This window comes from Colobus angolensis, unplaced genomic scaffold, assembly GCF_000951035.1.
Source record: "Colobus angolensis palliatus isolate OR3802 unplaced genomic scaffold, Cang.pa_1.0 Scaffold750, whole genome shotgun sequence".
Classification (NCBI taxonomy): Eukaryota; Metazoa; Chordata; class Mammalia; order Primates; family Cercopithecidae; genus Colobus; species Colobus angolensis.
Genome location: NW_012121266.1, coordinates 41,543 through 55,987, shown reverse-complemented (window position 1 = coordinate 55,987; position 14,445 = coordinate 41,543). Strand labels below are relative to the sequence as shown.

Genomic DNA, 14,445 nt, shown 5'->3' with positions numbered 1-14,445 from the left:
GCTAGTTGGGTATCCCTCCACCCAACCAAGACGACCATGCAATCAACCATCACACTTAAGGGTTTGTGGTTTTGTTTTTTTTTTGAGACGGAGTCTCGCTCTATCGCCCACTGGAGTGCAGTGGCTGGATCTCAGCTCACTGCAAGCTCCGCCTCCCGGGTTCACACCATTCTCCTGCCTCAGCCTCCCGAGTAGCTGGGACTACAGGCGCCCGCCACCTCGCCTGGCTAGTTTTTTGTATTTTTAGTAGAGATGGGGTTTCACTATGTTAGCCAGGATGGTCTCAATCACCTGACCTCGTGATCCGCCCTCCTTGGCCTTCCAAAGTGTTGGGATTACAGGTGTGAGCACCGCGCCTGGTCAGGGTTTTTTGTTGTTTTTTTTTTAATCCTTTCCAAAACAGAAAGAATTCTTAACCTCTCTGAGCTCTTTCTGCAGTTCCTTTGGGTGGTTTTGGAAGTTGCCACCCACATACCCACAGATCCACTGCCCGCCTCCCCTCCCCTCATGTTCCAGGACTCACCACCGTGGTCAGACCATGCCCAGCGTGCCCAGGGCAAAGTTGGATGGGCAGGTGCAGACGCAACCCAGCCTTCATCTTGCTTTCCCTCAAAAGCCCTTCTATAGCTCCCAGCCCACGGGAGGGGCCGTGAGGAGCGCAAGGTCGCCGGCAGCCCCCCTGGGCCTCCCACACCATCTGGGTGACTTGAAGTCCAGGGTTGGGCTCTGTCTTCAGTCTCCACATCAGTCTCACACTGGGGAACTTGGGGGTCCTCCTGTTAAACTAGAGCTGACCCTGGGCCTCAGGGCAGGATGGTCCCAAGGAGAACTCCGTGGACAGCAAAGCACGTTTCTTCCAGGGTGTGTTGTTGAAGCCAATGGCAGCTTGACTGATGTGAGGTGGCTATTCCACCGGGTTCAAGATAGAGGTGTAGAGAAAAGAGAAGTGGGGAACAAGGACTGGGCCAGGTAGGAGGGATCCACGTAACAAGGCCCAAGAAAAGATGGAAGCTGAGGGCGGAGAGTGCAGGAGGCCCCCATGCTGTCTGAGGGGGAGGCCAGCATAGCCCCTCCTTGACATCTGAGCAGCTCATGAGGTCCCCAGCGCCACACACTGCTCCAGGGAGAGGAGCCAAGAAGTAAGCAGGCTGCTGGGAGTCCCCGCCCTGCTATCTGGCTGGGACGGAGGCAGATGCCCGGTCTCCAGGCTCCCCTGGGCTTGGGTCAGCCCCTAGTGGAGCACTGCACCCCAGGGAACCGAAGGACCTATGTGAAGACAGGCATGGAAAACCAGAGTGTCTCCCGTACAGTTTCCCAGGAGTTGGGGGGGACCCAGGTGTGAGGGGACCTTTCTGCCTCACATTCCTGGCATTCCCCCCAAGTTTGTTTCTACTTTCCAGAAACAAACCACGGGAAGGGAAGGAACCTGCGGCAGGGTTTTGAAGCGAGCCAGGCCCTCCGTGAGTGAGGGCTCGTGTAGCCGCTGAGGGCAGCCTGCAGCCAGGCGGCTTCATCTGCTGCCCAGAATTAGGCTGTGCCTTTTCCCATTCCTTCCCCGCACCAGAGCCTCTCCCCATCCTTCCCCGCGCCAGAGCCTCGCAGCCACAGCCACACCAACCTCCCTCCTCGCGCTCTGGGCTCTGCACCAGCCTCTGAAGCAGCAGAATCAGCCTACGCTCCCCAGCCCCAGTGCCCCTGCCCCACACAAGTCGCACTGGCCAGGCGGTGACCAGTTTCCCAAACGCTGGCTCCCCAAGGGGACAGTGTGGCCCACTCCTGCCCTGCCTCCATGGTGGCCCAGGCTGCAGGGCCCATGGTGGAGGCCTCGGGCAGCTTTCTCTCCGGCTACCCATTGGCCTGGGGCACACAGATAAAACAGAGCTGAAACATGGGCCGAAACATCCCAGGCAAGGATGGCACAAGAGGCCAAATTTGAAAGCCCTGGGAGAGAAGTCATTTCCCCCGCTTCTAGCGAGCATGGTCTTCTGTGTGAGTGGCCTCCCCTTTCATGCATGCTCATTCTCAAGAGAGGCACCGTCCACAGGCAGCCTCTCGGTGAAGCCTCTCCCCTGGGCTTGTCCACGGCAGGAGGCTCCTGGCCCGTCTAAGCCATACCGATGCTTAATTTACATTTTTGGAGTTGAATATTATTCCGGCACCTCTACCACACCCAGCAGAAAAAAATAAGATACTGAAATAAGTTGAGTCATTTAGCAAACATTTACTGAGCACCTCCTGTGTGCCAGGCTCCTAGAAAGACAGGGAGTTGGTGCCCTGCACAGACAACAAACTGCCCCAGACAGCAGACAGACAGACACACTTCTCCGGACAGCAGACAAACAGACACACTGCCGCAGACAGCAGACAAGCTGCCCCGGACAGCCTGCTCACCTTGCCTGCCACAGTGCATGCCCCGCAGGGAGAAGCCTTCCTTCCCACGCAGGGGGTCCAGCCATTCTCACCTCCCCTGGTCCATGTTCAGGAAGTCTGGTTGCCCTGGCAAACTGCAGCTGACATTGAGGTCCCTTTTCACCAAAGATGCACAAGTTGTCTGTGCTGAGCCGGTATCATTCAGGCTAAGGGCAGAGGATGTAATGAGGGGTGAGGGAGGATGTGGAGAGACAGCACAGAGCTCCTCCTATTCTCCTGCGGCTGCCTCTGCACCCACAGCACCCACAGATCCCTGGCCCTTTCAGGGGTAAGTCCTGGGCAGGCAGAGCTGGGGTTGGCCTGATCCACCTGCTTTGCTCTTGGAAAGGACATCAGGTGTGGGCAAAACATCCTTGGAGCCCAGACAACACAGGCATGGCCTGCGTGCCCTCCCAGCACCTGCTGCGATGGCCTCAAGGCCTCTCCAGTCCCCTGCTGCACCATGCCACTCAGAGCCCCTGGGTGAGCCCCCTGGAACCGTCTGCACCCCCAAGCCCCAACAGGAAGAAGGGAAGGGCAGGGAAGCTGACGCTCACTCAGTGCGCACTGGGTGCCAAGCTCTGGGCTCAACCCTCTAATATCCATGCATCCCATCCTCCCAGCCCCGTGTGGATGGTGAGGTTAAGATCATTCTTTAGATGTGGAAATGGAGGCTCCAGGAGACCACAGGACATGCCCAAGGCAAAGAGTTGGTAGTTCTGGATTTGGGAATCAAACTCAAGCCCATCTAATCCCAGGGTAGGAAATGTCTCTAAAACGTTGATCAATTGGAAGCTTACAGACTGGAAACTGGGCCAGGTCAGCCCTCGCGGTGGAGTTCAGAGACAGAGAGAAGGTTGCAGGGAGGGGACAGAACAGGAGGATCCAGGGCCAGGGTGACTTCAGTGACATTCCCTCCCTCCTTCACAAGCACGAAAAACTCGTTTGGAGAAAGGACAGCTTCTGCCTTCCCTACCAGGCAGACAGGGCATTCACTGTGCCAATGTGAGCAGACACAGCCAGAGGCTCAAGTGCCCTTTGCCGAGTGTCCCCACTGCCCTTGGGGAGTCCCCGGCACAGCCCTGCAGAGATGCAAGTAAGAGTGCCCAGTGCCCTCAGCAGATGGGTGGCAGAAAGCAGAAGGAGGAAGAAGGAGCTGGCCAATGCCAGGTGTCTTGTTCCACTGAGATCAGAACCTCCAACATGCTGAGCAGACCCAGGCCACATCGCTCAGGGAACAGGACACCAGGGCGCTGTGCTCAAGGCCTGCAGGCTTCACTTCTGGCTCCTGCCAGGGCACTGTACCGTGCAGGCGCTTGGCAACGACTCTGCCTACAAATACCGACATAACCACATCTTCCTTTTAGTTGCCACCAATATTCAGTTTTGTTTTATCCATCATGTCCCCCAGATGCATGTAATGAAACATTTGTGAAAATCACTTTAATAATAAACAGGAAATGAACCTAAATATTGCTCTTTTCTCTTATTCAGCAGAAGTCATGAGTCGGGGGGAAATGCTAACTGGAATCCAGAAAAGAAAAAATAATGGAAGAAACTTCATGACGCTATTGAGGACTGAAAGTAAGGAGCTACAGTAACCTCTGGAAAACAAAGCAGCGAGCTGGAGATCTAAGTGCAGAGGCAGGGGGCGCCCACATTTAGGGAGCAGACATGCTCCTAACTGGCAGAAGGCAAAATGTCCATATTGCAAATCCCATTTCCCCACATAACTCATGATGAAACAAGAGTTGTTCTTTTTTTTTTTTTTTTTTTTCTTTCCTGGTTTTTTTTTTTTTTTTTTTTTTTTTGAGACGGAGTCTTGCTCTGTCGCCCAGGCTGGAGTGCAGTGGCCAGATCAGATCTCAGCTCACTGCAAGCTCCGCCTCCCGGGTTTATGCCATTCTCCTGCCTCAGCCTCCCCAGTAGCTGAGACTACAGGCGCCCGCCACCACGCCCGGCTAATTTTTTGTATTTTTTGTAGAGATGGGGTTTCTCTGTGTTAGCCAGGATGGTCTCGATCTCCTGACCTCATGATCCACCCACCTCGGCCTCCCAAAGTGCTGGGATTACAGGCGTGAGCCGCCACGCCCGGCCGGGAGTTGTTCTTTGACACTGGGACTTTAATCTGGAAGTCATGGTCACAGTGAGCCTCAAGGAATCTACGACTTGTCGAAATTAGGCATGCAATGCTGTGTGTGTGTGTGTGTGTGTGTGTGTGTGTGTGTGTGTGTGTGTATGTGCATGCACAGGTACACATTTCTATTTCTCTGGGAATATGGCCCACAGCGTTCCTCAGGTTCTAAAAGAAATCTAGGGCCAGGTGCAGTGGCTCACACCTATAATCCCAGCACTTTGGGAGGCCAAGGCAGGAGGATTACATGTGTCCAGGAGTTCGAGACCAGCTTGGGCAACATGGCGAGACCATCTCTACAAAAAATGAAAAATAAAAAATAAAAACTGAGCAAAAGACATATACATGCATTTCACAGAAGAAGAAACAGGATGGCCAATTACCATTTGAAAAAGTGCTCAATCTCATTAATAATAATGGAAATACAGGCTGCTCTGCCTGTGAGGAGTCATGCTTTTGTTTCTTTACTTCTCTGATAAACTTGCTTTCACACACACACAAATGGAAGGATAAATTAAGACAACAAAAATATACCATGGTAGCACTGGGTTGGCAAAGAAAAATAAATAAGTGTAATAAAGTCAGAATCAGAGAGGACATAGATCAACTTACTACATACAAATGGGGAATCTCTTTTTTACATGTACGTTCCAGGAAATATACAAAAATATTCATAGCCATGTTTACTAGAGCAAAAAGCTTAAGATAATCTAAGTCCCTTAGTGAAAGACTGCATCACAGTCACATAATTAAATATTATGTAGCTATGACAATTAACATCCTGCAACAAAAGGGATGTATCTTAAAAACTTCACGTGCAGGAACAAGACCAGGATGTGTGCCCGCACCACTCTGCTGGAGGTCTAGCCAGGACAATTAGGCAGGAAAAAAATATCAATGGCATCCAGACTGGAACGGAAACAAAATTATCCGTTTCACATGTCCTGATCTTGTATATGGAAAATACTTAAGGAATCCATAAATAATTACTAGAGCTAATGAAATTCACAAGGTTACAGGACATAAGATCAATATATAAAAATCAGTTGTAGGCTGGGCACAGTGGCTCACCCCTGTAATCCCAGCACTCTGGGAGGACAAGGAGGGTGGAGAGCCTGAGCTCAGGAGTTCAAGACCAACCAGGGCAACATGGCGAAGCCTTGTCTCTACCAAAAATACAAAAAATTAGCCAGGCATGGTGGCACACACCTGTGGTCCTAGCTACTCGGGAGGCTGAGGTGAGAGGATTGCTTGAGCCTAGGAGACAGAGGTTGCAGTGAGCTGACATTCAGCCACTGCACTCCAGCCTGGGTGACAGAGTAAGACCTCATCTCACAAAAAGAGAAAATAAAGAAGATCTGTATTCATGGGTTGGAAGACAGTATTGTTAAGATGACTGTACTCCCCAAATTGGTCTACAGATTCAATGCAATAATGATCAACATCCTGGCTGGCTTCATGCACAAACTGACATGTGAATCCTAAAATTCATATAGAAATGCAAGGGACCCATAGTAGCCAAACAGTCTTGAAAAAGAACAAAGTTGGAGGATTCACACTTCTCATTTTTAAAACTTACTACAAGCTTACATTAATCAAGATTGTGTGGTACTAGCAGAAGCATAGACCTATAGATCAATGGAATAGAATTCAGAGTCCAGAAATGAACCCTTAAATGTATCATCCATCAGTTGGTTTTCAACAAGAGTGCCAAGATCATTTAATGGGGGAAAAAAATAGTCTTTTCAACAAATGGTACTAGGACAACTAGATATCTACATGCAAAAGAAGGAAGTTGGACCCCTACCTCGTACACAAAAAATCAACTCAAAGTGATCAAGGACTGAAATGTAACAGCTAAAACTATAAAGCTCTTAGAAACTAAGACAGATAAATAAGTCTTTGGAATCTTGAATTAGGCAGTGGCTTCCTTTTTTTTTAACTTCAATTTTTTATTTCCGTGGTGTTTGAATACATGAGTAAGTTCTTTAGTGGTGATTTCCGAAACCTTGGTGCACCCATCACCCAAGCAGTATACACTGTACCCAGGCAATGGCTTCTTTTTATTTATTTATTTATTTTTTAAGACGGAGTTTCGCTCTTGACACCCAGGTTGGAGTGCAATGGTGCAATCTCAGCTCGTCGCAACCTCTGCTTCCCAGGTTCAAGCGATTCTCCTGCCTCAGCCTCCCGAGTAGCTGGGATTACAGGCACGTGCCACAACGCCCAGCTTTTTTTTTGCATTTTTAGTAGAGATGGGGTTTCACCATGTTGGTCAGGCGAGTCTTGAACTCCTGACCTCAGATGATCCAGCCGCCTCGGCCTCGCAAAGTGCTGGGATTGCAGGCGTGAGTCACCGCGCCCAGCGGCAATGGCTTCTTAAATGTAACACACAAATAATAAGCCACCAAAGAAAAAATATATAAATTGGACGTAACAAAAATTGAAAATTTGTACTTCAAAGGGCACTGTGAAGAACGTGAAAAGATAACATAATAGGAAAAAAACCTTTACAAATCATATATCTGATAAGACTCCAGTATCCAGGATATGTAAAGAACTCTTACAACTCAACAAGAAGACAAATAACCTAACTTAAAAAATGAACAGGCCGGGAGCAGTGGCTGTAATCCCAGCATTTTGGGAAGCCAAGGAAGGCGAATCACCTGAGGTCAGGAGTTTGAGACCAGCCTGACCAACATGATGAAATCGCATCTCCACTAAAAATACAAAAAACATTAACCAGGCGTGGTGGCATGCACCTGTAACCCCAGCTACTTGGGAGGCTGAGGCAGGAGAATTGCTTGAACCCAGGAGGAGGAGGTTGCAGTGAGCCAAGATCGCACCATTACACTCCAACCTGGGCGACAAGAGGGAAACTCCCTCTCAAAAACAACAACAACAACAAAAAGAGCAAAGAAGGTCAGGCACAGAGGCTCATGCCTGTAATCCCAGCACTTTGGGAGGCCAAGATAAGAGGATCACTTGAGGCCAGGAGTTGAAGACCAGCCTGGGCAATAAAGCAAGACCCTGTCTCTGTATCAACAACAAAAACAATGGACAAAGAGGCCGGGCACAGTGGCTCACATCTGTAATCCAGCACTCTGGGAAGCCAAGGCCAGTATATCGCTTGAGGTCAGGAATTCAAGACCAGCCTGGCCAAAATGGTGAAACCCCATCTCTACTAAAAATACAAAATTTAGCTGTGGGCACCTGTAATCCCAGCTACTAGGGAGGCTGAGGCAAGAGAATCACTTGAACTCAGGAGGCAGAGGTTGCAGTGAGCCAAGATCATGCCACTGCAGTCCAGCCTGGGCGACAGAGAAAGACTCTGTCTCAAAAAAAAAAAAAAAAGGACAAAGAATATGAATAAACATTTCTCCTAAAAAGATATGCAATTGGCCAATAAGCACAAGAAAAGATGATCGACATCATTAGTCATTAGGGAAATACAAATGAAAACCATAAGATACCACTTCACAACCACTAGGAGAACTATAATCAAAAGTCAGAGACTAACAAGTGCTGACAAGAAACTAGAACCCTCGGCCAGGCACAACAGCTCATGCTTATCCTAGTATTTCGGGAGGTGACGGTAGGAGGATCAGTTGAGGTCAATAATTTGAGACCAGCCTGGGCAACATAGCGAGACCTCATCTCTCTTAAAAATAAAACTTAAAAAATTAGCCATGGCCCAGGCACAGTGGCTCACACCTGTAATCCCAGCACTTTGGGAGGTCGACACCAGTGGATCACTTGAGGCCAGCAGTTCAAGACCAGCCTTCACAACATGACAAAACCCCATCTCTACGAAAAATACAAAAATTAGCCAGATGTGGTGGCACATGCCTATAATCCCAGATACTTGGAAGGCTGAGGCAGGAGAATTGCTTGAACCCAGGTGACAGAGGTTGCAGTGAGCCAAGATCACACTACTGCACTCCAGCCTGGGCAACAGAGCAAGACACCATCTCAAAATAAATAAATAAATAGGGGCCGGGCGTGATGACTCAAGCCTGTAATCCCAGCACTTTGGGAGGTCGAGACGGGCGGATCACGAGGTCAGGAGATCGAAACCATCCTGGCTAATATGGTGAAACCCCGTCTCTACTAAAAAATACAAAAAACTAGCCGGGCGAGGTGGCGGGCGCCTGTAGTCCCAGCTACTCGGGAGGCTGAGGCAGGAGAATGGCGTAAACCCGGGAGGCGGAGCTTGCAGTGAGCTGAGATCTGGCCACTGCACTCCAGCCTGGGCGACAGAGCGAGACTCTGTCTCAAAAATAAATAAATAAATAAATAAATTTTATGTATATATATACTTACCAGTTTATAAAAAACAGTTGGATCCAAATTATTTTTCTGACAAAATGGGAAAAGATTCAACTTTAAGAATTTTTAAAATACGCCAACTTATAAAGATTGTGAGCCAAATTTTGGGTAACACAGCCTAAGTCAGTTACCAATACACTGGGTGGGACCCAGAATAGTTAACTGTGAAAACATGACTGCATTATGTGAGGAGGCCTAAAAGACAGAAGTGACTCCAACCAGTCTGCACAGTATTCTCTTGGACTCAATTTTTTTGTCCTTGAAGAAAAGAGTGTTGCCCTTTCTTTTAGTATAGAGAGGAAGTCTTTCCATGAGAACTTCATCTTTTGCCTTTAAGAAACAGCATGAAGGCCAGGCGTGGTGGCTCAAGCCTGTAATCCCAGCACTTTGGGAGGCCGAGACGGGCGGATCACGAGGTCAGGAGTTCGAGACCATCCTGGCTAACACGGTGAAACCTCGTCTTTACTAAAAAATACAAAAAGCTAGCCGGGCGAGGTGGCGGGCGCCTGTAGTCTCAGGTACTCGGGAGGCTGAGGCAGGAGAATGGCATGAACCTGGGAGGCGGAGCTAGCAATGAGCTGAGATCCGGCCACTGCACTCCAGCCCGGGCGACAGAGCAAGACTCCGTCTCAAAAAAAAAAAAAAAAAAAAAAAAAACAGCATGAAGTTCATAATGATTTTCTTTTTGTATCTCCTGGTTGTCAAGTGTTTTTACTTAAATAGTCAGTATTCCGTCTTTCTCTCTCTTCTTTTTTCCAGTGGCGGGGGTGGGGGGATTGGTGGCGGTAATGGGAGGAGACAGGTAATTTTATGTTGATTAAATACACATTCAGTGCCTCTTTAGAAGATAACATTTCCCCTGAGAAGAATGAGTCAGGATTAACCAAGTGAGCATGGGGAGAAAGGGCTTTCTGGCAGAAGACAGAGCAAATCCTTTCCAGAAGCCGAAGACAACCAGAGAGACAGGGACCCACAGTGTGAGGGGAAGAGTGTAATGAAAAGAGGCTGGAAAGGTTGGCAGTGTCCACTCACACACAGCCTTGGAGCTCACATGAAGAGCTAAACCACAAAGGGTTCCAAGTAGGGATCTGATACAACTGGGTTTACATTTGGGGAGGAGCATGTAAAACAGGCCTGCCCTGTCAGAGCCTCACATTCTCCTGGTCAAAGGGGCTGGGTCAGGAATGTTCACAAGATCTGACCAGTACCTGAGATAACTGAGACTCAGGCTGCCTTCCCTAGCAGGACGGGATACCTAAGAGAATGTGGGCTGGGCAGGAGCCGCTGCAGCTATCTTATTACCACAAGAGGATGGTCTATTGGAGAATGAAGCTGAAAGAAAACTATGACAGCGAAGGAGATCTGGCCTGACCAAAACCATCTTGCCTTTAACATCCAAGCTGCCTGTATTAGTTCATTCTCACACTGCTGATAAAGACTGGGCAATTTACAAAAGAAAGGGTTGAATGGACTTAGAGTCCCACATGGCTGGGGAGCCCTCACAATCATGGCAGAAGGCAAGGAGGAGCAAGTCACATCTTATATGGATGGCAGCAGGCAAAGAGAAAGAGAGCTTGTGCAGGGAAACTCCCATTTTTATTTTTTTTTTATTTTATTGTTTTTAAGTGGAGTCTCGCTCTATTGCCCAGGCTGGAGTGCAGTGGCATGATCTCAGCTCACTGCAGCCTCCACCTCCCAGGTTCAAGCAATTCTCCTGCCTCAGCCTCCCAAGTAGCTGGGATTACTGGTGCCCACCACCACGCCTGGCTAATTTTTATGTTTTTCAGTAGAGACAGGGTTTCACCATGTTGGCCAAGCTGGTCTCAAACTCCTGACCTCAGGTGATCCCCACCTTGGCCTCCCAAAGTGCTGGGATTTCAGGTATGAACCACTGCACCCAGCCTAAAAATAAAAATTATAAGACTGACAAAACAGACTCCTTGTTGCAATAAGATACCGAATTTCAACCTGACTCTGGCATTGCATCACATGCTCTCTGAGGGCTGCCACCTAAGAAACTTCATCTACATAACAACGGCCTTGGCTTCCACAATCCATTTATCTTAAGCATTCTTTTCTACTGACTTCTTAAATCTTTAAACAAAGCTTAACTCTGTCTGTCAGCCAACTGCCAATCAGGAAATCTCTGAATCCACCTGTGACCTGAAGCCCCCCTCCCCAAGATATTCCACCTTTTTAGACGGAAGCAATGTACACCTTCCAGGTATTGACCTATGTCTTTGCTTGTTAACAGCTGTCTCCCTAAAACGTATAAAACCAAACTATAACCCGAACACCTCAGGCACACTTTCTCAGGACCTCTTGAGACTGTACTCTAGGCCATGGTCACTCGTATTGGCCCAGAATAAACATCTTTAAATATTTTACAGAATTAGTATTTTCATCAAGTGTCAAAGACAACAAGTTTCAGTCTGTATGGTTGCTGATAATAAAATAATTGTAAGTATGACATATACTATCTACATAGTCATGACTATAAGGCCTGAGAAATAATATAGTAAGGCTGTGTACAGTAGCTCATGCCTGTAATCCTAGCACTTTGGGAGGCCGAGGCAGGTGGATTGCTTGAGGTCAGGAGTTTGAGACCAGCCTGGCCAACATGGTGAAACCCCGTCTCTACTAAAAATACAAAAATTAGCTGGGTGTGATGGTGCGCGCCTGTAGTCCCAATTACTTGGGAGGCTGAGGCATAAGAATCGCTTTAGCCCAGCAGGCAGAGGTTGCAGTGAGCTGAGATTGCACCGTTGCACTCCAACCTGGTCAACATGCGAAACTAAAATAAATAAATAATATAGCAAAATAGCATCACAATGCTGGGCATGGGGCATGCTGGCTCACACCTGTAATTTCTGCACTTTGGGAGGCCAAGACAGGAGGATCACTTGAAATAAGGAGTTTGAGACCAGCCTGGGCAACAAAGCAAGACCTCAACTCTACAAAAGGAATTTTTAATTAGCCAGGTGTAGTGGTACACATCTAGTGTACCTCCCAGTTACTTGGGAGGCTGAGGCAGGAGGATCTCTTGAACCCAGGAGTTCAAGACTGCAGTGAGCTATGATAGAACCACTGCACTCTAGCCTGGGTGACAGAGGAAAACCCTGATTCAGAAAAAAAAAAAAAGAAAAGAAAAAAATATATATATGGGATTTTGCAATGATCAGGTCTATGAAGAAGATATTTCTTACCGAATTGCAATATAATATTGTTATTTGCTAAATAGTCACAGTGAGATCCTGCTGCCCCTGCCTACCTACAACCTGAGTGGTGCCTGTTCTGTGTCCTGCAAGATACATGTAGCCTTAGGGAAATTATAGGTCAGGTATATATGAAATGTGTGGGAAATGGAGGCAATGGTTCCACTCTACATTGGACAGAGAAGGCTGAACACTTTTGTGGCCATGGTGGTTTTGTCCCCTTTTATGCGGTATAAGTCTAGGTTATACATTAATATTTAATATTTTATTCCTACTGTGCAATATAACTTTTTCAGGAGCAATAAACTAAAACAAAAACATCCCAGAAACTCATATTTAATTATAAATTAAGTTCTGAATTTCAATTTCTCAAAGTTGATTATGAAGGTGAAACTTCCACAAAATGTCAACCTTTACCTTCCATCAGGGAGGTCAAAGATAAATCACCAGATTCAAACAAGATGACACCATTCTGATTCAGAAGCATCACATCTATCAAAAGTTAGTAATTATTTTAAGACTGTGCCTGAAAACAACAAGTGGATCTGCAGAAGTGGATTTACGTATCATCCTGTAAATCATGACTCTTCACTTAGATCAAATTTTTCCTCAGAAAAGTACTTCAGTGTGATAGTATTAATAACACGTTTTTCTGACTGGGCGAGGTGGCTCACGTCTGTAATCACAGCACTTTGGGAGGCTGAGGTGGACAGATCACTTGAGGCCAGGAGTTTGAGACCAGCTTGGACAACATGGTGCAACTCTGTCCCTACTAAAAATCCAAGAATTAGCTGGGTGTGGTGGCGCATGCCTGTAATCCCAGCTACTTGGGAGTCTGAGGCGCAAGGATTGCTTGAACCCAGGAGAGAGAGGTTGCAGTGAGCTGAGATCACGCCACTGTACTCCAGCCTGGGCCACAGAGCAAGACGAGACTCTGTCTCAGAAAACAAAAAGGCCATTGCAGTGCCTCACATCTGTAATCCCAGCACTTTGGGAGGCCAAGGAGGGTAGATCACCTGAGGTGAGGAGTTCAAGGCCAGCCTGGATAACATGGTGAAACCCCGTCTCTACTAAAAATACAACAATTAGCTGGGTATGGTGGTGCACACCTGTAGTCCCAGCTACTCAGGAGGCTGTGGCAGGAGAATTGCTTGAACCTGCGAGGTGGAGTTCCAGCATGGGTGACAGTGTGAGACTCCATTTCAAAAAAAAAAAAGTAGGCCAGGCACAATGGCACATGCCTGTCATCCCAGCACTTTGGGAGGCCGAGGTGTGTGGATCACCTAAGGTCAGGAGTTCGAGACCAGCCTGACATGGTGAAACTCCATCTCTACTAAATACAAAAAATTAGCCAGGCATGGTGGCACACACCTGTAGCCCCAGCTACTTGGGAGGCTGAGGCAGGAGAATCACTTGAACCCGGGAGGTGGAGGTTGCAGTGAGCCGAGACTGCACCATTGCATTCCATCCAGCCTGGGCAACAAGAGCAAAACTCCGTCTCTAAATAAATAAATAAATAAAATGCTTTTCTCTGCAGCCCTTGCCAACTTGAGTTCGGAAATCTGAGCCTTTGCAGACCCACCTGCTTCCTACAATGGAATTGAACAAGTTCTCTGAACTGGTGCATTTCATTCAAACTCAGTTCAAATATGTTATCAAAATAGCATCTGAAACTCAAAAAAATTCTCAGCCTTTGTTTTTTTAGCAAATTACAATTCTTACAATATTACAAACAGGAAGACATTAAAATATATCCCTATGGAGCAATAAAACTCAATGAAAGTTCAAAAGAGAATGTCTTTTGAAAGTCTGTAACTGAACTGTTTTTTTCTTTTAAAGAGGGAGTCTCGCTATGTTGCGGAGGCTGGACTTGAATTCTTGGGCTCAAGCGATCCTCCCACCTCAGCCTCCCGAGTAACTGGGACTACAGACGCAGCCACCACCCCCAGTTCAACATCCTGACATGTAGGAGTAAACTCTTCTGACGGGTACACTTGGTCTTAATTGGATCAACTGACATTCCGATCCAAATATAATTGAGAAGGGCCACGATTTTGCAGCATCCAAATCTGGTGAAGCACTCACAAGAATCGAGAGTTCCTTACTCCCCCGGGGCGGGGGCCCGCGAGCCCTGTGTGCCTGGTGGAGGAACAGCAGCGCCGCGTCAGCCAGTTCCCCCTTCCGGGCAGTAGGTGGAGCCTCTTCCTGTCCTGACAGCGCCAGACATAGCCACCCCACCCTCCCGGCATTCCCCTGGGTCGCCGCAGGCTGAACGAGAAAAGCTCCGTCCCCATTGGGTGCGCGTGCGCACACGGCGGCAGCCAAACCGCAGGCGCCGCCGCAAGCTCGCGCGCTCAC

General features: G+C 48.0%; 1 protein-coding gene across 1 annotated transcript in view; it reads left to right on the top strand.

Moving 5' to 3' along the window:
* Positions 1-1,977: 1,977 nt before the first annotated feature.
* The window catches only part of TTLL12 (tubulin tyrosine ligase-like family member 12), a gene marked incomplete at its 3' end in the record, with an annotated part of 32,701 nt that continues 20,233 nt past the window's right edge, over positions 1,978-14,445 (top strand). Inside the window, exon 1 of the mRNA XM_011927931.1 lies at positions 1,978-1,989. Within this exon, the coding sequence (XP_011783321.1) occupies positions 1,978-1,989 (12 nt within the window). The remainder of the gene's footprint in view (positions 1,990-14,445) is intronic.